Source organism: Rhinopithecus roxellana, chromosome 14, assembly GCF_007565055.1.
Source record: "Rhinopithecus roxellana isolate Shanxi Qingling chromosome 14, ASM756505v1, whole genome shotgun sequence".
Lineage (NCBI taxonomy): Eukaryota > Metazoa > Chordata > Mammalia > Primates > Cercopithecidae > Rhinopithecus > Rhinopithecus roxellana.
In genome coordinates, this window is record NC_044562.1 from 78,587,840 (window position 1) to 78,609,675 (window position 21,836).

The 21,836-nt window shown below is 39.5% G+C and overlaps 1 protein-coding gene across 1 annotated transcript in view; it reads left to right on the forward strand.

Moving 5' to 3' along the window:
* CCDC173 (coiled-coil domain containing 173) overlaps positions 1 to 20,082 on the forward strand; it is a 57,462-nt gene extending 37,380 nt beyond the window's left edge. The window contains exons 6-9 of the mRNA XM_010354430.2: positions 10,765 to 10,904; positions 13,994 to 14,186; positions 15,190 to 15,354; positions 19,641 to 20,082. Coding sequence (XP_010352732.1) covers positions 10,765 to 10,904; positions 13,994 to 14,186; positions 15,190 to 15,354; positions 19,641 to 19,982 — 840 coding nt within the window. The 3' untranslated portion in view covers positions 19,983 to 20,082. The remainder of the gene's footprint in view (positions 1 to 10,764; positions 10,905 to 13,993; positions 14,187 to 15,189; positions 15,355 to 19,640) is intronic.
* Positions 20,083 to 21,836: the final 1,754 nt, after the last annotated feature.

Consider the following 21,836-nt stretch of genomic DNA (forward strand, 5'->3'; position numbering starts at 1 on the left):
ATGGAACAGAATACAGAACCCAGAAATAAATTTACACACCTACAGTGAACTCATTTTCTTATTTTTAAATTTTTGTTTATTTTAAAATTATTTTTGAGATGGAGCTTGCTCTGTTGCCCAGGCTGGAGTGCAGGGGTGTGATCTTGGTTTACTGCAACCTCTGGCTCCCAGGTTCAGGTGATTCTCTTGCCTCAGCCTCCCGAATAGCTGGGATTAAGGTACCCACCACCATGCCTGGCTAATTTTTGTATTTTTCAGTAGAGATGGGGTTTCACCTTGTTGGCCATGGCTCGTCTCAAACTCCTACCTCAAGAGATCCGCCTGCCTTTGTCTCCCAAAGTGCTGGGAATACAAATGTGAGCAACCATGCCCGATCCCTACAATGAACTCATTTTCGACAAAGGTGCCAAGAACATATATAGAGGAAAAGACAGTCTCTTCAGTAAATGGTGCTGGGAAAACTGGATATCCATATGCAAAAGAATGAAACTAGACCCCTATCTCTCACCATACACAAAAATCAAATTAGGCTAGGCACAGTGGCTCACACCTGTAATTCCAGCACTTTGGGAGGCCAAGGCAGGAGGATCACTGGAGGCCAAGAACTTGAGACCAGCCTGGGCAACATAGCAAGACCCACTCTCTCTCTCTCTCTCTCTCTCTCTCTATATATATATATATATATTTGATTAAAAATCAAATCAAAGTGGATTAAAGACTTAAATCTAAGACTTCACACTATGAAACTACTAGAAGAAAACCTTGAAGAAACTCTTTAGGACATTGGACTGGACAAAGATTTCTTGAGTAATACCCTATAAGCACAGGCAACTAAAGCAAAAAGGGACAAACTGGATCATATCAAGTTAAAAAGCTTCTGCACAGCAAAGGAAACAAAATAGTGAAGAGACAACCCACAGAATGGGAGACAGTATTTGCAAATTATCCATCTGACAAGAGATTGATAACCAGAATATATAAGGAGCTCAAACAACTCAATAGGAAAAACAAATCTAATAATATGATTTTTAAATGGGCAAAGATCTGAATAGACATTTCTCAAAAGAAGACATACAAATGGCTAAGAGGTTGATATAGTTTGGCTCTGTGTCCCCACCCAAATCTCATGTTGAATTGTAATTCCCAATGTTCAGGGAGGGACCTGCTGGGATGTGATTGGATCATTGGGGTGGATTTTCCCTTTGCTGTTCTCATGATAGTAAGTTCTCATGAGATCGGGTTGTTTAAAAGTATGCAGCACTTTCCCCTTTACTCTATCTCCTGCTGCCATGTAAAGATGTGCCTTGCCTCCCCTTTGCCTTCTGCCATGATTGTACATGGCAGAAGGCAATGTACATGCCTTCTGTACATTGCAGAGCCCTCCCCAGCCATGCTTTCTGTACAGCCTGTGGAACTGTGAATCAATTAAACCTCTTTTCTTTATAAATTACCCAGTCTCAGGTAGTTCTTTATAGCAGTGTAAGAACGGACTAATACAGAAAATTGCTACTGGGAGTGGGGCATTGCTATAAAGATACCTGAAAATATGGAAGTGACGTTGGAACTGGGTAAGAGACAGAGGTTGAAGCAGGAGCTCAGAAGAAGACAGGAAGATGAGAAAAAGTTTAGAACTTCCTACAGACTTGTTGAATGGTTGTAACCAAAATGCTGATAGTGATGTGGACAATGAAGTCCAGGCAAGGTGGTATTAGATGCAGATGAGGAACTTATTGGGAAATGGAGTAAAGGTCACTCTTACTACGCTTTAGTAAAGAGACTAGCAGCCTTGAGCCCCTGCTTTAGAGATCTAGAGCAGAAATGCTTTTTACAGCATCCAAGTCACCCCTTGAATGCTTTGCTTCTTAGAATTTTTTTCTGCCAGATACCCTAAATCACCTCTCTCAAATTCAAAGTTCCACAAATCTCTAGGGCAGGGGCAAAATGCCACCAGTCTCTTTGCTAAAACATAACAAGAGTCATGTTTGCTCCAGTTCCCAACAAGTTCTTCATCTCCATCTGAGACCACCTCAGCCTGGATCTTATTGTCCATATCGCTATCAGGTTTTTGGTCAAAGCCATTCAACACATCTCTAGGAAGTTCCAAACTTTCCCACATTTTCTTGTCTTCTTCTGAGCCCTGCAAACTGTTCCAACCTCTGCCTGTTACTCGGTTCCAAAGTCACTTCCATATTTTCGGTTATCTTTTCAGCAATGCCCCACTCTGCTGGTACCAATTTACTGTATTAGTGAATTTTCACACAGCTGATAAAGACATATCTGAGACTGGACAATTTACAGAAGAAACAGGTTTAATTGGATTTACAGTTCTACATGGCTGGGGAAGCCTTACAATCATGGTGGAAGGCAAGGAGGAGCAAGTCATGTTTTACAGCATGCAAAGAAAGAGAGCTTGTGTGGGAGAACTCCTCTTTATAAAACCTTCAGATCTCATGATACTTATTCATTATCATGAGAACCGTATGGAGGAAACTGCCCCTGTGATTCAATTATCTCTCACTGGATCTCTCCCACAACATGTGGGAATTATGGAAGTACAATTCAAGAGAAGATTTGGGTGGGGACACAGAGTCAAACAATGTCAGCCACTGTCCTACAGACCCCAGAATGGTAGATCCATTGCATCTTGCACCGTGCGCCTGGAAAAGCCTCAGGCAGTCAACACCAGTCCATGAAAGCAGCTGTACCCTGCAGAGACACAGGGGTGGAACTGCCCAAGGCCATGGGATCCCACCCCTTGCATCAACATGCCATGGATATGAGACATGGAGTCAAAGAAGATTATTTAGGAACTTTAAGATTTAATAACTGCCAATGACCATACTGCCCACGGTAATTTATAGATTCAATGCCATCCCCATCAAGTTACCAGTGACTTTCTTCACAGAATTGGAAAAAACTACTTTAAAGTTCATATGGAAGCAAAAAAGAGCTTGCATTGCCGAGACAATCCTAAGCCAAAAGAACAAAGCTGGAGGCATCATACTACCTGACTTCAAACTACACTACAAGGCTACAGTAACCAAAACAGCATAGTACTGGTACCAAAACAGAGATACAGACCAATGGAACAGAACAGAGCCCTCAGAAATAATACCACACATCTGGCCGGGCGTGGTGGCTCAAGCCTGTAATCCCAGCACTTTGGGAGGCCGAGACGGGCGGATCACGAGGTCAGGAGATCGAAACCATCCTGGCTAACACAGTGAAACCCCGTCTCTACTAAAAAATACAAAAAACTAGCCGGACGAGGTGGCGGGCACCTGTAGTCCCAGCTACTCGGGAGGCTGAGGCAGGAGAATGGCGTGAACCCGGGAGGCGGAGTTTGCAGTGAGCCGAGATCCGGCCACTGCACTCCAACCTGGGCAACAGAGCGAGACTCCGTCTCAAAAACAAAAAAAAAAAAAAAAAAAAGAAATAATACCACACATCTACAACCATCTGATCTTTGACAAACCTGACAAAAACAAGAAATGGGGAAAGGATTCCCTATTTAATAAATGGTGCTGGGAAAACTAGCTAGCCATATGTAGAAAGCTGAAACTGGATCCCTTCCTTACACCTTATACAAAAATTAATTCAAGATGGATTAAAGACTTAAATGTTAGACCTAAAACCATACAAACCCTAGAAGAAAACCTAGGCAATACCATTCAGGACATAGGCATGAGCAAGGACTTCATGACTAAAACACCAAAAGCAATGGCAACAAAAGCCAAAATTGACAAATGGGATCTAATTAAACTAAGGAGCTTCTGCACAGCAAAAGAAACTACCATCAGAGTGAACAGGCAACCTACAGAATGGGAGAAAATTTTTACAATCTACCCATCTGACAAAGGGCTAATAACTAGAATCTACAAAGAACTTAAACAAATTTACAAGAAAAAAAATCAAACAACCCCATCAAAAAGTGGGAAAAGGATATGAGCAGACACTTCTCAAAAGAAGACATTTATGCAGCCAACAGACACATGAAAAAATGTTCATCATCACTGGCCATCAGAGAAATGCAAATCAAAACCACAATGAGATACCATCTCACACCAGTTAGAATGGCGATCATTAAAAAATCAGGAAACAACAGGTGCTGGAGATGATGTGAAGAAATAGGAACGCTTTTACGCTGTTGGTGGGACTGTAAACTAGTTCAACCATTGTGGAAGACAGTGTGGCGATTCCTCAAGGATCTAGGACTAGAAAACCATTTGACCCAGCCATCCCATTACTGGGCATATACCCAAAGGCTTATAAATCATGCAGCTATAAAGCACATGCACACATATGTTTATTGCGGCACTACTCACAATAGCAAAGACTTGGCTATTCTTAGTGGCTAATCCAGTGATAGACTGGATTAAAGACTTGGCTAATCCAGTGATAGACTGGATTAAGAAAATGTGGCACATATCTACCATGGAATACTATGCAGCCATAAAAAAGGATGAGTTTGTGTCCTTTGTAGGGACATGGATGAAGCTGGAAACCATCATTATCAGCAAACTATCACAAGGACAGAAAACTAAACACCACATGTTCTCACTTATAGGTGGGAATTGAACAATGAGAACACTTGGATACAGGGTGGGGAAGATCCCACACCGACAGGGACCTGTCGTGGGGTGAGGGGAGGGGAGAGAGATAGCATTAGGAGATATACCTAACGTAAATGATGAGTTAACGGGTGCAGCACACCAACATGGCACATGTATACATATGTAATAAATCTGCACGTTGTGCACATGTACCCTAGAACTTAAAGTATAATTAAAAAAAAAAATGTAATAACTGCCCTGCTGGGTTTTGGACTTGTATGCGGCCTGTATCTCCTTTGTTTTGGCCAATTTCTCCATTTTGGAACAGGAACATTTACCCAATGCCTGTATCCCCATTGTATCTTGAAATTAACCAGCTTATTTTTGATTTTATGGCCTCATAGGTGGGAGAGACTTGCTTGTCTCAGATGAGACTTTGGACTTGAACTTTTGAGCTAATGCTGGAATGAGTGGAGACTTTTGGGGACTGTTGGGAAGGCATAATTGGTTTTGAAATATGAGAAGGACATGAGATTTGGGAGAGGTTAACAGCAGAATGATATGGTTTGGTTCTGTGTTGCCAACCAAATCCCTCGTTGAATTATGATCCCGAATGTTGGAGGTGGGTCCTGATGGGAAGTGATTAGATCACGGGGAGTGGTTTCTAATGGTTTAACACCATCCTCCTAGTGCTGTCTTGTGAGTGAATTCTTATGAGATTTGATTGTTTAAAAGTGTGTAGCACTTCCCCCTTCACACTGTCTCTGTCTTGCCATCATGTGAAGACATGCTCACTCCTCTTTGCCTTATGCCATGATTGTTGTTTCCTGAGGCCTCCCAGCCATGATTCCTGTACAATCTGTGGAACTGTGAGCCTATTAAACCTCTTTTCTTCATAAATACCCAGTTTCAGGTAGTTCTTTATAGTAATTTGAGAATGGACTAATATAGTAGGTATCATAAGACTCTATGATTAAGTATATTCAGTGGGAGCATCTGCCAAAACCTTCAAACTTGATGTGAAAGATTGTATCAAAGTTCTTTTTTTTTAAAGCCTAATCTGGTAGACAAAGGTAACATATCTTCCTGATTTTTTATTTATTTTATTTTTTGAGATAGGGTCTTGCTCTGTTGCCCAGGCTGGAGTGCAGTGGCACGATCACAGCTCACTGAAGCCTTGACTTCCCAGGCTTAAGTGATTCTCCCACCTTAGCATTCTGAGTAGATGGGACTAGTCATACACCACTATGCCTGGTTACTTTTTAAAATTTTTTTATAGAGATGGGGTGTTTCCTAGGCTGGTCTCCAACTCCTGAGCTTAAGCGGTCCTCCTGCCTTGGCCTCCCATGGTTCTGGGATTATTGATGTGAGCTACCACAACTGGCCTGTATCGAAGTTCTTAAGGACCAGCCTCCTAATAGTGTAGGATATCTTCTAAATGCTCTCTGGTACACAATAAAACATTTGAATGATCAGACTAACTCCAAGCAAATTAAATCCATGCTGCAATAACAGTTCAGGAATAAGCACCTGTTGTAGACAAAAGACAGTATTCTGCACCGACTGAGAATACAATTTTTTAGTGATTGCAATTACCATGTCATTTTTCTTGCTTTTATGTCTTCCTCTGTTCCTCTTCCCTCCTTTAAGATCATGTTCATGTTCTTAAGACTTCTTCTCTATGCCCAAATTAGTAAAATTACACTCTAAAGAGATATTGTCCTTTCAAACAGGTCACCTACAGCAACTAATTATTGGGGTCTCTACTGAGAAAAATTCTGTGACTTTTAACTAAATATTTTCAAATGTGAATTTTGGGGAAATAATATTTATTTGCCTCTTCTACATGGCAAAACTGCCAGTTCTGCTATTTGAAAACCCCCAATGACTTTATTTTCTACCATCACTTTTTTCATGTGCTGCCAAAATGAAAATGTTTAAATTAAGTGTGTTGTACAAATGGTAGCCAACACAAACTTTTTTTTTTTTAATTTGTAAGAGTTTAAAGTTTTAATTTTGGCCGGGCGCGGTGGCTCGAGCCTGTAATCCCAGCACTTTGGGAGGCCGAGGCGGGCGGATCAGGAGGTCAGGAGATCGAGACCCTCCTGGCTAACACGGTGAAACCCCGTCTCTACTAAAAATACAAAAAATTAGCCAGGCGAGGTGGCAGACGCCTGTAGTCCCAGCTACTCGGGAGGCTGAGGCAGGAGAATGGCGGGAACCCGGGAGGCGGAGCTTGCAGTGAGCTGAGATCCGGCCACTGCACTCCAGCCTGGGCGGCAGAGCGAGACTCCGTCTCAAAAAAAAAAAAAAAAAAAAAAGTTTTAATTTTACATTTTGACCTTTTTTGTAAGGGTGTATGTTATGTGTTTAACCTTTGTTAACATTAAAAACTGTAATGTGTGCGTAGAATATTACTTTCTAGGGCTAAATCTCTGATTTCCTGAATCTTACGTCTTTTTCTTGATTTACTCCCTCATCTTGCTAAAATACACCTTGGAGTAGCTTCCTTAAGAAAGGGTGTATGAGAGGTAAAATGTTTTAATTGTCTGAAAAGTTTATTTTATTTTTTAATCATTTTTAGTTATTATTTTTTAAGGACCAGTATGATAGTATGAAAAGCTTATCTTTTAAAGTCATGCATGATTTATAGTTTGATTGGTTATAGAATTCTGGGTTCAGAATTCAGAATTTTGTATTCACTGTTTTATATTCCTTTGGCATCTAGTATTGCTATTGAAAAGCATGATGCCATTGATGATCTTCATCTGACATATGTAATTATTTTTACTTTTCTTTCTTTCTTTTTTCTTTTCTTTTTTTTTTTTTTTTTTTTTTGAGACAGTTTCACCCTGCCTCCCTGGCTGGAGTACAGTGGCATAATCTTGGCTCACTGCTGCAACCTCCGCCTCCTGGGCTTAAGCACTTCTTGTGCCTCAGCCTCACAAGTAGCTGGGATTACAGGCATGTGCCACATACCTGGCTAATTTTTGTACTTTTAGTAGAGACAGGGTTTCGCCATGTTGGCTAGGCTGGTCTCGAACTCTTGGCCTCAAGTGATCTGTCCGCCTTGGCTTCCTGAAGTGCTGTGATTACAAGGGTGAGCCACTACGCCTGGCCATTTTGCTTTTTTTCTTTTTCTTCTTTCTGTCTTTCTGAATGGTTTTAGGGTCCTGTCTTTATCTCTTGTGCTCCAAAATTTTACAGTGATGTGCCTTGAATTATGTGCCTTCATTCATTTTTCTGGGCATTCAGTTGATGCTTTTATTCTGTAAACTCATATTTCTTTCATCCTGAGAACTTTTATTGTTTTATTTCTTAGATAATTTTGTCCCCTTCCATTTTATCTTTCTGTTCTAGAATCTCTCTGATAGACATTGGATTTTTTGAAATAATGCTGTAATTTCTAAGAATCTTTTCTCATTAGTTAAGATAAGGCTTAAATGCATATGATAGAAAACTGCAAATAATATACAGGTTTAAAGTGCAGGGGTGTGTGGTAACGGCAGCTATAGAGTTAACAGGGACTAAGACACCACCTTCTCTTTTTTTTACTCTGTTACTTTTTTTTTTGAGATGGAGTCTTATTCTGTCACCCAGGCTGAAGTATAGTGGCATGATCTCAGCTCACTGCAACCTCTGCCTTCCAGGTTCAAGCAATTCTTCCTGCTTCAGCCTCCCAAGTAGCTGGGATTACAGGCACCCACCACCATACCCCACTAATTTCTGTATTTTTAGTAGAGATGGTTTTCACCATGTTGGCCAGGCTGGTCTTGAACTCCTGACCTCAGGTGATCCGCCTGCCTTGGCCTTCCACAGTGCTGGGATTACAGGTGTGAGCCACCACACCCAGTCTACTCTGTTATTCTTTGTACATAGATGGCATCTATGTACAAAGTTTGCCTAATGGCCCTGAATAGCTGCTGGAGTTTCAGCCCTCATGTCCACATTCTGGATAGCAAGAAGGAAGAAAGGATGAATGTAAAAAGGGAGTACTCTATTTCCTATCTCCTCCTCCTCCTCCTCCTTTACCTCCTCTTTCTTCTTCTTTCTTCTTCCTTCTTCCTCCTTTTCTTTTCTTCTTCCTCTTTTCTCCTTCTCCTCCTCCTTCTCCTCCTCCTCCTTCTTCTTCCTCTTCCTTTTCCTCTTTTTGAGACAGGGTCTCACTCTGTCTCCCAGGCTGGAGTGCAGTGGCATGTTGGCTCACTGCAGCCTTGACCTCCTGGGCTTAAGTGATCCTCCCACCTCATCCTGCCTGGTAGCTGGGACTGCAGGCATGTGCTGCCATAATTTTTTTGGTCTTTTTTGTACGGATGGGTTCTGGTACATTGCCCAGGCTGTTCTCCTTTTAAGGAATTTTCCAAGAAGTCCCACTTAACAGTTTTCCCTGAATCTCATTGATCATAATTTTGTTACACCTGGCTGAAAAGAAAGCTGGACGTATAGTCTTTTAGCTGAGTATATTTCTACCCTGAATAAAATCTGGGTCCTGCTGCTAATGAAGCACAGAAGAAATAATCTTTGGTAGGCAACTAATTGTTTCTGCCATTTTCTTTTTGTTCTACTGAGTTTCAACTTTGTATTCTAAGTCTTCTGTTGATTTTTTACATTTTAGCTATGAAAATTTTAATTCCTAAGATTTTTACTTGAAATGTTGTTGTTTTCATTAAAATCTAATTCTTGGATAATGGGTGGAATACTTTTTATGTCTCCAAGTAGGCTTGGAGTAGCACAGACCTAGTTTTTAATGCTAACTCTGCCATTTACTGGCTATATGACCTTGAGCTTAAGCTTTCAATATTGAAAAATGAGAATTAACTTTGTGTTAATCAACTCTATATTTTTTCATATTATAAAAAGTCTTTGTGAACATTAGAATAAACTTGGAGAAAACAGCAAAATAAAACTTGTAAGGAATTATCCAAAACAATCACTTTTAACAGTTTGCTGTTTGCTTTAGTTTTTCATGTTGATCATATTGACCAATATATCTCCTAACCAGATTATAGGCTTTTAAAATTAACCCATAAAATAGGAGATTAGTTAAGAGTGCTGGGCACATAGTAGACCCTGAGGTATAAATATAGTGGAGGATTAACAACTTTTACTTTGAATTGGTTTCTATTTATATAATAACAGAATATGCCAGGCACGGTGGCTCATGCCTGTAGCCCCAGCTACTCTGGAGGCTGAGGTGGGAGTTTCCCTTGAGCCCCAGAGTTCAAGGCTTTCATGAGCTATGATCGTGCCACTGCACCTTGGGCAACAGACACCCTGTCTAAATAACAGAATATACTAATATATCTATATATTCAGGCTATTGTGCACAATGCCATCTGTTTTTATGATGGCTAACTCAGGCGGAGCTCATAGAACATATGCTAATATGAACAGATTTTTACTTTTTGTTGTAAATACTAGTGACCTACTTTAAAAATTTGTTAGAATACATATCTGTATTTTCATATATGTATGCAAAAGCAAAGTCTGGACAAGAAACAACAATAGTGATTTGAGTCTGGAGGGAGGATTAGGAAGAGACATAGTGGATGGAGTGGAAGGACGCTCGCTACACTGTGTATGTAAAAAGCATTTTTGGTTTTTGAACCATATGACTATTCAAACATTAAATGAACTTTATATATTTGGTGTATCTTTTCTTATTATACAATTATTTTTAATTGCATACTTTAAAGACATGAAATATTTGAAGAGAAATACAGAAAAGCATTAATAAGATATAAAAGTTACCTATTATCTCATACCCCAGAGGTAAGTACTGTTAACATTTGACACATTTCTTCCAGTCATTTATACATTATAAAGTTGTACTTACATGTATTTGTGAAATTGGAATATACTATGTAATGTTACATATTCTGCTTTCCCCCACCTACATATTGATTATATTATTTGAATCACATCTCATGTAACTGAGAGTATGATTTAACTATATTCTCCATGATTATTCTCTATGATTGAATATTTAGAGGTTGTTTCCATTTTTTGGCTATTATAAGTAACTTTGAGATAAAGTGCATGGCACATAAACCTTTATGCACTTCTCTGATCATCTCTTTGGGATAAAATTTCCAGGAGAGGAATAACTGGGTCAGAAGCTGTGACCATTTGACAGGTTCTTGTTAGCTGTTGATATGTTGAAAGATATTTTTCTTTGTGATAAGTTAATACATACAGTTTTTCCCCCAAGGAACATATGCAGGATAAACATATTATCAAAGCTGTAGAACAGCAGCAGCAAGAGGAAGAAGATGAAAAGATTAGAAAATTTATCAAAGCAAAAAAGTGTCTTATACAAATGGGGAAAGAAAAAGAAGCTGAAACACACAGGTAGGCTTTAATAATGTGTATAATAAAGTACTAGCTGAAATTATTATGATTTTATGATTATTATGACAGTAGTCTTTAGGAACAGAGGTCTTATTTTATATATGACTAGAGCATTCAGTGATTTGATTTCAGTTTGGGATGTGGGTGTGAAGACATCATCTTGTAGATGGTCAGAAACGCTGATCTGCTGTCCCAGAGGAGTATGAGCTGAAGATGGCTTTGTGAGCCATTGGTATATAAGTGGCAGTTGGAGTTGTGGATACAGATGAGCTCACCTAGGGTGGGTAGGTAAGAAATGAAGGTGGCATAGTCCCTAGGGAACTCCATTTAAAAGTCAAATGGAAAAAGAAGATAATGTGAAGACCAACAAATAGTTTCCGGAGATTGGAGAAAAACCAGGGAAACATCAGGGAGGAGAGTCTCAGTAAGAAGGGAGCGGTCATCAGTGTTAGGTCAGTAATGGGATTAAGTATAATTTTTAAAATGAAGTATTCATCCGATTTAGAGGACATTGCTTATATTAGTGATCAGTTTGGTATGGGGTGTAGAGATAAGAGTAGGAGGCCAGATTGCAGTATAGGGGGTTTCTGTCTAAATCATGCTTTCCCCTTGTGCAGAATCCTCTGATGGCTTCACAACTCACTTAGTCTTTACAATGGCCCATAAGGCTCTCCACCTACCCAGATTTCCGTCTTCCCAGCTCATCCTTTCCAGCCTTATCCCTCAGACCTCTTCTCTTACTATTCTCTCCTCTCCTTCTTCTCACCTGTACTGGACTTGCCTCTGCCTGCTCTAGGGAATGCTCACCTCCAGAGAGCACGTAACTTGCTTTCTTAACTCTTTCAGATCTGTACTTAAATATTACCTTGTCACTGAGGCTTTCTCTGACTACCTTATTTAAAATTATACCCCCTCCCCAATTGCTTGTCACTTTACCTGCTTTCCCCACCCTCGTTGCTTGATATATAGCACTATATATATTTTTTAATTATTTATTTTGTTTACTGTCCCTCTCCTCCAGCAATCATGAAAGCCCCATGAGGGCACAGATTTTTATTTTTATTAAAACTTTTTTTTTAGAGATGAGGTCTTGCTGTGTTGCCCAGGGTGGAGGACAATGACTATTCACAAGTGTGATCACAGTGCCCTGTAGCCTCAACCTCATAGCCTCCAGGGATCCTTCTATCTTAGCCTCTTGAGTAGCTGGGATTAAAGGTGCGCACTACCATGCCCAACTTCTAATGTTTTTGTTCACTGTTAGGTCTGTCCTCAGCACCTGGAATAGTGTCAGGAGCATAGTAAGCAATCAATAAAACTGTTTAAAATACTGTTTTTTGGAATTCTACCTGAAATGTCACCTTTTCTCTGAAGGCTTTCTTTTTTTCTCCTTTGTCCATATCATTTTCTAGCTTTCTCATGGCATTTATTACCCTTTGTCTTGGATAGTTATAAAGACATTTGCATAAATGTCTTTTCTCCACTTTAAATTGTAATTTCCTTGGAGTATGCACTGTATCCTTTCTCATCATTTCTCACATGCTGCTTTGCCAATTCATTTAGTAAGTGAATTTGTCACAACAAAATTATTTTTTATACAATTTCATAAATAAAAATGCCCCAATTTATTTAACAAAATGTATTTATTCTTATGATATACCAGGCACATGCTTTGCTCTTCACTAGAGAGAGGACCCATTCAATTTCTGACCTGAGGAATCTCATAGTGAATTTGAGAGGCCAAAGTAGGAGGATTGCTTGAGGCCAGAAAGTTGAGACCAGCCTGGCCAGCATAGCAAGATCCTGTCTCTTAAAAAAAAAAAAAAAAGGAACCTTAAAGTGTAAAGGGAGAAATTTAAACAGATCAAGTCAAAAAAGTGCTGTGAATAAATTCCAGACAGAGTATTGTGAGGGGATGGATATTTAGGATTTTGATAACTTTAATTATTAGATTATTTCCTTGATTTTATTTAAATAAAGGCCTTTTATAGCCTCAGCCTCCAATGATAGAGTAAGCAGGGTAGTCTGATAAAATATTGAAATATTTTCTGTGGCCAGGTGCAATGGCTCACGCCTATAATCCCAGCACTTTGGTATGCTGAAGCAGGTGGATCACTTGAGGTCAAGCATTCAGGACCAGCCTGGGCACATGGTGAAACCCCCTCTCTACTAAAAATATAAAAACTAGCTGGGCTGAGGCAGGAGAATCGCTTGAACCCAGGAGGCAGAGGTTGCAGTGAGCTGAGATTGTGCTACTGCACTCCAGCCTGGGTGACAGTGAGACTCTATCTCAAAAAAAATTTTTTTTCTTTAATTTTTTTTTAATAGAGTCTCACTCTGTCACTCAGGCTGGAATACAGTGGTACACAGTTCACTGCCACCTTGAACCCCTGGGCTCAAGCAATCCTCCTGCCTCAGCCTCCTGAGTAGCTGGGGCTGCAGGTCCATGCCACTGCGCTTGGCTAAGACTTTTTTTTTTTTTTTTTTTTTTTTTGAGACAGAGTCTCGCTCTCTCGCCCAGGCTGGAGTGCAGTGGTGTGATCTCAGCTCACTGCAACCTACACCTCCTGGGTTTAAGCGATTCTCCTGCCTCAGCCCCCTGAGTAGCTGGGATTACAGGCATGTGCCACCACGCCTGGCTAATTTTTGTATTTTTAGTAGAGACAGGGTTTCACCATGTTGGTCAGGCTAGTCTCGAACTCCTGACCTCATGATCCACTCGCCTCGGCCTCCCAAAGTGCTGGGATTACAGGCGTGAGCCACCGTGCCCAACTTAAAAAATTTGTCTGTAGAAATGGGGTCTTGCCATCTTGCCCAGGCTGGTCTCTTAACTCCTGGGCTCTAGCGATCCTCCTACCTCAGCCTCCCAAAGTGTTGGGATTATAGGCATGAGCTACCACACCTGGCCTAAAATATTTTTCAATGTAGATAATTTTAAGATCTTATTTCTTACACACACACACACACACACACAAAGAGAGAGAGAGAGATGTAAGAGACTACAAGTTATCTCAGACTCCCTAATTAAGTCATGTTGGCTCCACTGGACATCTGTTCATGAAGATTTGACAAGTATGGTTATTTTGTTACAGGCTTATGGAGAAACGAAGAGAAAGAATACATAACTTCCTGAGTGAACTATTGAAAGAGAAACTTGACAATGAAGATATGATTATTGCTAGAGATATTGCAGAAGCTGAGGCTGAATGGGAAAAAAGAGAAAGAGAAAAAGATGAAAAAAACAAAGCAGAATTAAAAACAATTGCAGAATATAGAGCCATTGTGGTAAACAATTCAATTGTGAAAATAAAAATAGAAAGACAAAGTTAGGACCTTTCCACTGTGTTTCCCATCCCATCTGACTCTCTAACCAAAAACTAGCCAAGATATTAAAAACAATATATTAATTATCCTCCTGTATTTTTGAAATTGGACAATGTTTACTTCCCAACAAAGATGACATGACAGTTACAAATGAGATATTTATAGATGCAAAGTAATAATCTCTTCTGTTTCAGAACCATCTGAAACGCAAAGGTTATTTATGTGGTATACTTTTCATTTGTATGTTTTAAAGACAAACCATGTAAAAATTATACATTTGTTTAATATTTCAAAACTTATATTTTACATGACTGTCATAACATTTAATTTGGATAGCTGATAGTTTATACACATAGGAGCAATTTTTTTTTTTGAGACGGAGTTTCACTCTTGTTGCCCAGGCTGGAGTGCAATGGCACAATCTTGGCTCACCGTAACCTCCGCCTTCCGGGTTCAAGCAATTTTCCTGCCTCAGTCTCCAGAGTAGTAGGGATTACAGGCATGCACCATCATGCCTGGCTAATTTTGTATTTTTAGTAGAGACAGGGTTTCTTCATGTTGGTCAGGCTGGTCTCAAACTCCCGACCTCCCAAGGTGATCTGCCCACCTTGGCCTCCCAAAGTGCTGGGATTACAGGCGTGAGCCACCACGCATTGCTGGAGCAATTAATTTTTTACTTACGTATTTCCCTTCCTTGAGAACATCTTTTTTCTTTTCCTGTATTTTCTTTTTCAAGCCAGTAAACATTGTCCTGTATCACTTCGGTGTTTTCTGATATTCAGGAAATAGGACAAAACCAAAGTAAACTGGCCTCATGGGAACCACCCAGGTGCATGCACTTTTCTGCTCCTGTATTGCTCCTGGCTGACTCTCCTCTGCTTCAACTCTCTGACTCTGTGCCTTTTCAGACAGGACTGGTTGCTATAACTGGTTTTAATTTGTTTCCTTTGCCTTAAACGTCTAGATGAAAAATAAAGAGGAAGAAGAAAGACAAAGAAAAATAGAGGCTAAAGAACAATTGCTGGCTGTCATGAAAGCAGATCAAATTTTCTGGGAACATGAAAAGGAGAAAAAATACAAAGCTGATAAAGAACACCGAGAGGTTCAAGATGCCCATATTCAGCAAATGGTAATTATTCCTGAATGTTTATACTTACGTTAGCAATAAGTATATAATACAGAATTCATGCTAGTTTTCTATCTCCCAAGCAGTTTCTTTTGTCAGATAAGAAAAAAATGGTCATTATGGTTATGGCTCAATAAAATATATTAAAAATATAGGGTTAGTTTCTGTTTTTATCTCCAGTGAAGTTCCCATATGAGTTTTATCTTTTAAATGAATGTTTATCCTTCTTTAGTGTCTATTATACTTTAGTAAATATTAAAGAAAATACAGCCGGGCGCGGTGGCTCAAGCCTGTAATCCCAGCACATTGGGAGGCCGAGACGGGTGGATCACGAGGTCAGGAGATCGAGACCATCCTGGATAACATGGTGAAACCCAGGCTCTACTAAAAAATACAAAAAAATTAGCCGGGCGAGGTGGTGGGCGCCTGTAGTCCCAGCTACTTGGGAGGCTGAGGCAGAAGAATGGCGTGAACCCGGGAGGCGGAGCTTGCAGTGAGCTGAGATCCGGCCACTGCACTCCAGCCTGGGCGACAGAGCGGGACTCCGTCTCAAAAAAAAAAAAAAAAAAAAAAACAAAAAAACAAAAAAACAAAAACAAAAAACAGAAAATACAAATGCATGTGGCAGGCCATAATGCTCATCTTCTTTGTTTTACTTTTTTCCCATATCTCAAAGACTATGTTGATTGGGATCTCATAGGTTTCAGATTTGAGGTGAATGGAGATATCAGATTTTAGAAGATACGTAGAGGACCTAGCATCCAATCATTTGCAACTAAAACTTGTTTTTGAAATGGCTGTAACATTTTCCATTCCTACCAGCAATGTATGCGAGCACAACTTACTCCACATACTCATCAACACTTGATATTGTCATCCCCTAATTTTAACTATTCTAGTATGGTGATATCTTATGGCCTTATTTTACATTTCTCTAATGACCAAAGATAATGGACATCTGTTCACATCCTTGCTAGCCATCTGTATACCTTCTTTTGTGAAGTGTCTATTTAAGAGTGTTGCCACTTTTTAATTGGGTTTTCTTAGTGCTGAGTTTTTTTAAATTGATTTTTATTGTGGTAAAATATAACATGAAAAAGTACCATTTTAAGCATGGTTAAGTGTACGGTTCAGAGGCATTGAGTACATTCACATTGACCATCGCCACTCTACCTCCAGAGTTTTTCATCATCCTGTACTAAAACTCTGTACACGTTAAACAGTAACTCCCCATCCTCTCTTTTCTCCAGACTGGGTAACCTCTGTTCTATTTTCTATCTCAATGAATTTGATTATTCTAGGTATCTCATAAATGGAATCAGACAATATTTGTCCTTTTCTGTTTGGCTTTTTTCACTTTTTTTTTTTTTTTTTTTTTTTTTTGAGACAGAGTTTTGCTCCATTGCCCAGGCTGGAGTGCAGTGGCATGATCTCGGCTCACTGCAACCTCTGCCTCCAGGGTTCAAGCAATTCTCCTTTCTCAGTCTCTCAAGTAGCTGGGATTACAGGTGCCCACCACTACGCCAGGCTAATTTTTGTATTTTTAGTAGAGATGGGGTTCCACCATGTTGGCCAGGCTGGTCTCAAACTCCTGACCTCAAGTGCCCGCCTTGGCCTCCCAAAGTGCTAGGACTCCAAGTGTGAGCCACTGTGCCCGGCCTCCATTTTTGAATTGGATTTTTTGCTCTTGGGTTTTAGAGGTTTTGAAAATATTCTGTATATTAATCTGTGATCAGATACACGATTTGCAAATGTCTTCTCCCATCCCATGAGTTACCTTTTCACTCTGTTGATATTATCTTTGAGATACAAAAGTTTTTAATTTTTGGCCGGGTGCCAAAATTGTTTCAATCACAGTCAAATAAGATCAGTATTTGGAATCCTTCTGATTTACTTGTTGAAGTCTTTAAGAAGTTTTCTTTATCAAATACTTGGTTCCTCTTAGGTACAATTTTTACAAATACTTGATTTTTTTGGCCTTATTTTCCAGTTTTCAGGATAGTTAATTAGCTATTATCTTCCAAATGTACTTGGAAAGTACTTTTACCTTCATCTATTAGCATTTTTAGGATTTTAAACTTAATTTTTTGGAACTTTTTCTTTATAAACTTATATTTATGCTTAATGCATATCAAATGTGAGGTACCAATCATATGTTCCATCACAGTAATTCTTTCCTTCCATTGTCACTTCCTTTCTGTGCTTCAAATGGTTCTTTCTGTTCCCTCAATATTTTTCTATATTTACTAAACTAACTTATCCAAATTGTTGCTTATTAAGTTCCCAAATATTAGCATTTTACCTTTGATGAGAGATAGATTTTGGCCTTTTTTTGACCTTTTCTCCAATCTTATTGTCATTTTCTACTTTTTAAAACTCTGGTATTTTATCCCCAATTTCACAAATAGTATGTAAACAGAATTTTGAATTGCAGCACCCAATAATGAAAAATTTGATATTTCACATTAATATGGTTGCTCTGTTCCATCAAAAATTTAAATTTATGGTAGATATCAGGTTTGGGCCACTGTTTTATGCCAACATTTTGGATTTTGAGAAATATTTTTATGAATATTAAATATATTCCTAAGTAGACATAGTAACTGTTACTTTAAAAAATAAACTCGCCGGGCGCGGTGGCTCAAGCCTGTAATCCCAGCACTTTGGGAGGCCGAGACGGGTGGATCACGAGGTCAGGAGATCGAGACCATCCTGGCTAACACGGTGAAACCCCGTCTCTACTAAAAAAAATACAAAAAACTAGCCGGGCGAGGTGGCGGGTGCCTGTAGTCCCAGCTACGCGCGAGGCTGAGGCGGGAGAATGGCGTAAACCCGGGAGGCGGAGCGTGCAGTGAGCTGAGATCTGGCCGCTGCACCCCAGCCCGGGCGACAGAGCGAGACTCCGTCTCAAAAAAATAAAAAAATAAACTCGACATTTTATTTTCTTTTTTGAGACGGAGTCTCGCTCTGTCGCCCGGGCTGGAGTGCAGTGGCCGGATCTCAGCTCACTGCAAGCTCCGCCTCCCGGGTTCATGCCATTCTCCTGCCTCAGCCTCCCGAGTAGCTGGGACTACAGGGGCCCGCCACCTCACCCGGCTAGTTTTTTGTATTTTTTAGTAGAGACGGGGTTTCACCATGTTAGCCAGGATGGTCTCGATCTCCTGACCTCGTGATCTGCCCGCCTCGGCCTCCCAAAGTGCTGGGATTACAGGTGTGAGCCACCACGCCCAGCCTGCTTTTTCTGTTTACTTTCTAGGTTTCTTTCCTTTTTTTTTTTTGAGACGGAGTCTAGCTCTGTCGCCCAGGCTGGAGTGCAGTGGTCGGATCTCAGCTCACTGCAAGCTCCGCCTCCCGGGTTTACGCCATTCTCCCGCCTCAGCCTCCCGCGTAGCTGGACTGCAGGCACCCGCCACCTCGCCCGGCTAGTTTTTTGTATTTTTTTTAGTAGAGACGGGGTTTCACCGTGTTAGCCAGGATGGTCTCGATCTCCTGACCTCGTGATCCACCCGTCTCGGCCTCCCAAAGTGCTGGGATTACAGGCTTGAGCCACCGCGCCCGGCCAACTCGACATTTCTTAAAGTGCCACAGAGAATACAAATGAAAAGTGGCCAACCAGAGCATCACAGAAAAGCCATAAAAAGAATCCCATCCAATGTAAATTAATATAAACAATTAAAAGACAAAATTTGTATAAAATATTGGTAAACTGGCTTTTGGCAAATTGCCTATTCCACTCAGTGCCCTCTCAACCTACATTGATAAATGTCACTCATTTTTTATTGTTCCAGTTTAAAATTTTTGGGAAATAGATAATGTAAATGGTTTTAGTCCAGATATTCACTGCTGATTTAATCTTATGTGGCTGGGAACATGGTATATTGGGCTGACCCAGCACAGTAGAGTTGAGTGAATTCCTCCAGAATAGTGGATGGTTAGAGACAATGGTGGCTGTGCATTCTAAACCACCAAAGTTCACATCTTGTAAGTGGTTGAAACAGGATTCTAAACTCTGTTCCCTGAGTTTTTATCTAAATTTCATGTTTCGCTATGTCACTGTGTTATTTGCAAATGTATCACATTAGGCAATTAATAAAGGTTTCATTGAGCCACTACTTTGAGCATGATAGGAAAGTTTCTGAAATACATGATAGTATATAGTTGTTAAATCAGAACTTGTAAAATATCAATGAGTTTAGAAAATTATATCTACATTTTCAAATGCTACCTATATTTAGAAAGTTCACGTTCTTAACCAATATTAAGTTATATTTCCTTTCTTTCCCAAATAGGCCAAAAATAAGTTTAATGCAAAGCAAGCAAAACAAGCAGAATTAGATTATTGCAAACTTACTGAAGCTCTTTTGGCTGAAAAGGAGAAAGAATTTCAGGACTATGCCAGAGAGGTAATTGAACTTGAATCGGAAACAGCAAATAAACATATTTACCCTCTTGTAAAAGCTGTACAGGAAGGACCTGGAGGTGGCCATGGACCAGTGCTTGTGGACAGAGGTGGACTGAGACCCAGCTATCAGGCAAATGATATTACTGGAGTCCAGCTCCCTTTTTATAACTCTCAGGGACCAAAATATAATTTTCAGAAGTCAAAGAGAAGGTTAGGTTTTACATGGTAGAAAAAAATTATTTTTAACATTGAGAAGACTAAGTTGTAGCATATATGAGCTTCACATGTAAATGGATTTATGTTAATAAAGCTGTTCTTCATCTAAGTACAATTAATGTCTGATTTAATTGATTGTTCTCAATATTTCTTTTGGGTATATATAAAACCCCAATTTTGAGATTCCTTTTAACTGTGGTAAAACACACAAGTAAAATTTACTTTTTAAATGTACATTCAGTGGTATTAAGTACATTCAAAATATTGTGTAGCCATGACCATTGTGTAGTTTCAGAATTTTTCAGTGCTCTGACTGGAAACCCCATACCCATTCATTAAGCAGTCACTCCCCATTCCCCTTCCCCACAGCCCCTGGTAACTGTTTATATGCTTTGCCTATACTGGGTATTTTGAATAAACAGAATCATACCGTGGCCTTTTGTGTCTGGTTTATTTCACTTAGCGTATTTTCAAGGTTCATCCATGTTGTGCCATTTATCAGTGCCTCATTTCAGTTTATGGCTGAATAATATTCTCCTTGATATATTTCTTTTCTCCTCAGCAGAAATTCATATGCTTATTTGTTTTGTTCTTCTGTAGTTAGTATCAGATTAACATTACCAGCATGATTACACTAACAATAGGATTATTGAATGAAGTTTAAGACTTCTTTGTGGTTTATTTTATGAAGTATATCTTATTAGACATGTACACATTATAATATTTTGAGGTCACTTAAAATAATTCTACATGTAGTTGTGCCAACTTGAGACAAGATGACAAAACTTGTCTTGTTTCCAAAGAGACAAAGCAGATTAGCAGTTACTAGGGGCTGTGGGGGAGGGGAATGGGGAGTGACTGCTTCATGAGTAGGGGGTTTCCAGGTGGAGCACCAGAAACTTCTGGAACTAGGTAATGGTCATGGCTACACAATACTGTGAATGTACTCAGTACTACTGAATTTTGTGTGATTTTTGTGAACTGCATTCCCCCATTTTTTTTTTTTTTTCATTTCTTATTGAGGTAAAAAACACAGAACACATAGTTTAATGTCTTAATCATTTCTAAGTATATAGTTCAATAGTGTTAAGTATATTCGTATATAGTTCAATAGTGTTAAGTATATTCATATTGCTGAACAATCTGCCAAATTTTTCCATCTTGCACAATTGAAACTCTGTATAAACAACTAGTCTCCATTTCCCCCTCCCCTCAGCTACTGGGAAACATCATTCTACTTTATTTCTGTGAATTTCGACCACTACAGTATAAGTCCTTTTGCGACTATTTCATTTAGTGAACGGTCCTCAAGGTTCATCCATGTTATAGTCAGTTTTCTTCCTTTTTAAAGCTGAATACTCCATTGTATGTGTATCACATTTTGTTTATTCATTCCTTCATGAATGGACACTTGGGTTGCTTCCACCTCTTGGCTATTGTGAATAATGCTGCTTTAAACGCGGATGTACAAATAACTCTAAGATCCTTTCCATTCTTTTGGACATATACCCAGAAGTAGAAATGTTGAATCATATAATTCTAAATTTTTAGAAACTCATACTTTCCTCCATAGCAGCTGAACCATTTTGCATTTCCAACAGTGCATGAAGTGCACATCCTCACTACCATGTTTTTTTGACGGTAGACATCCTGAATGAGTTTGAGGTGTTATTTCATTGTGATGGTGATTTTGATTTGCATTCCCTAAGGATTAGTAACATTGAATGTTTTTTCATATGCTTGCTGGCCATTTGTCTATCATCATCTTTGGAGAAATGTCTGTTCAAGTCCTTTGCCCATTTTTTTCATGTTATTTGTTTTGTTGTTGAGTTGTAGTTATTGTGTATTCTAGATTGATCCCTTATCA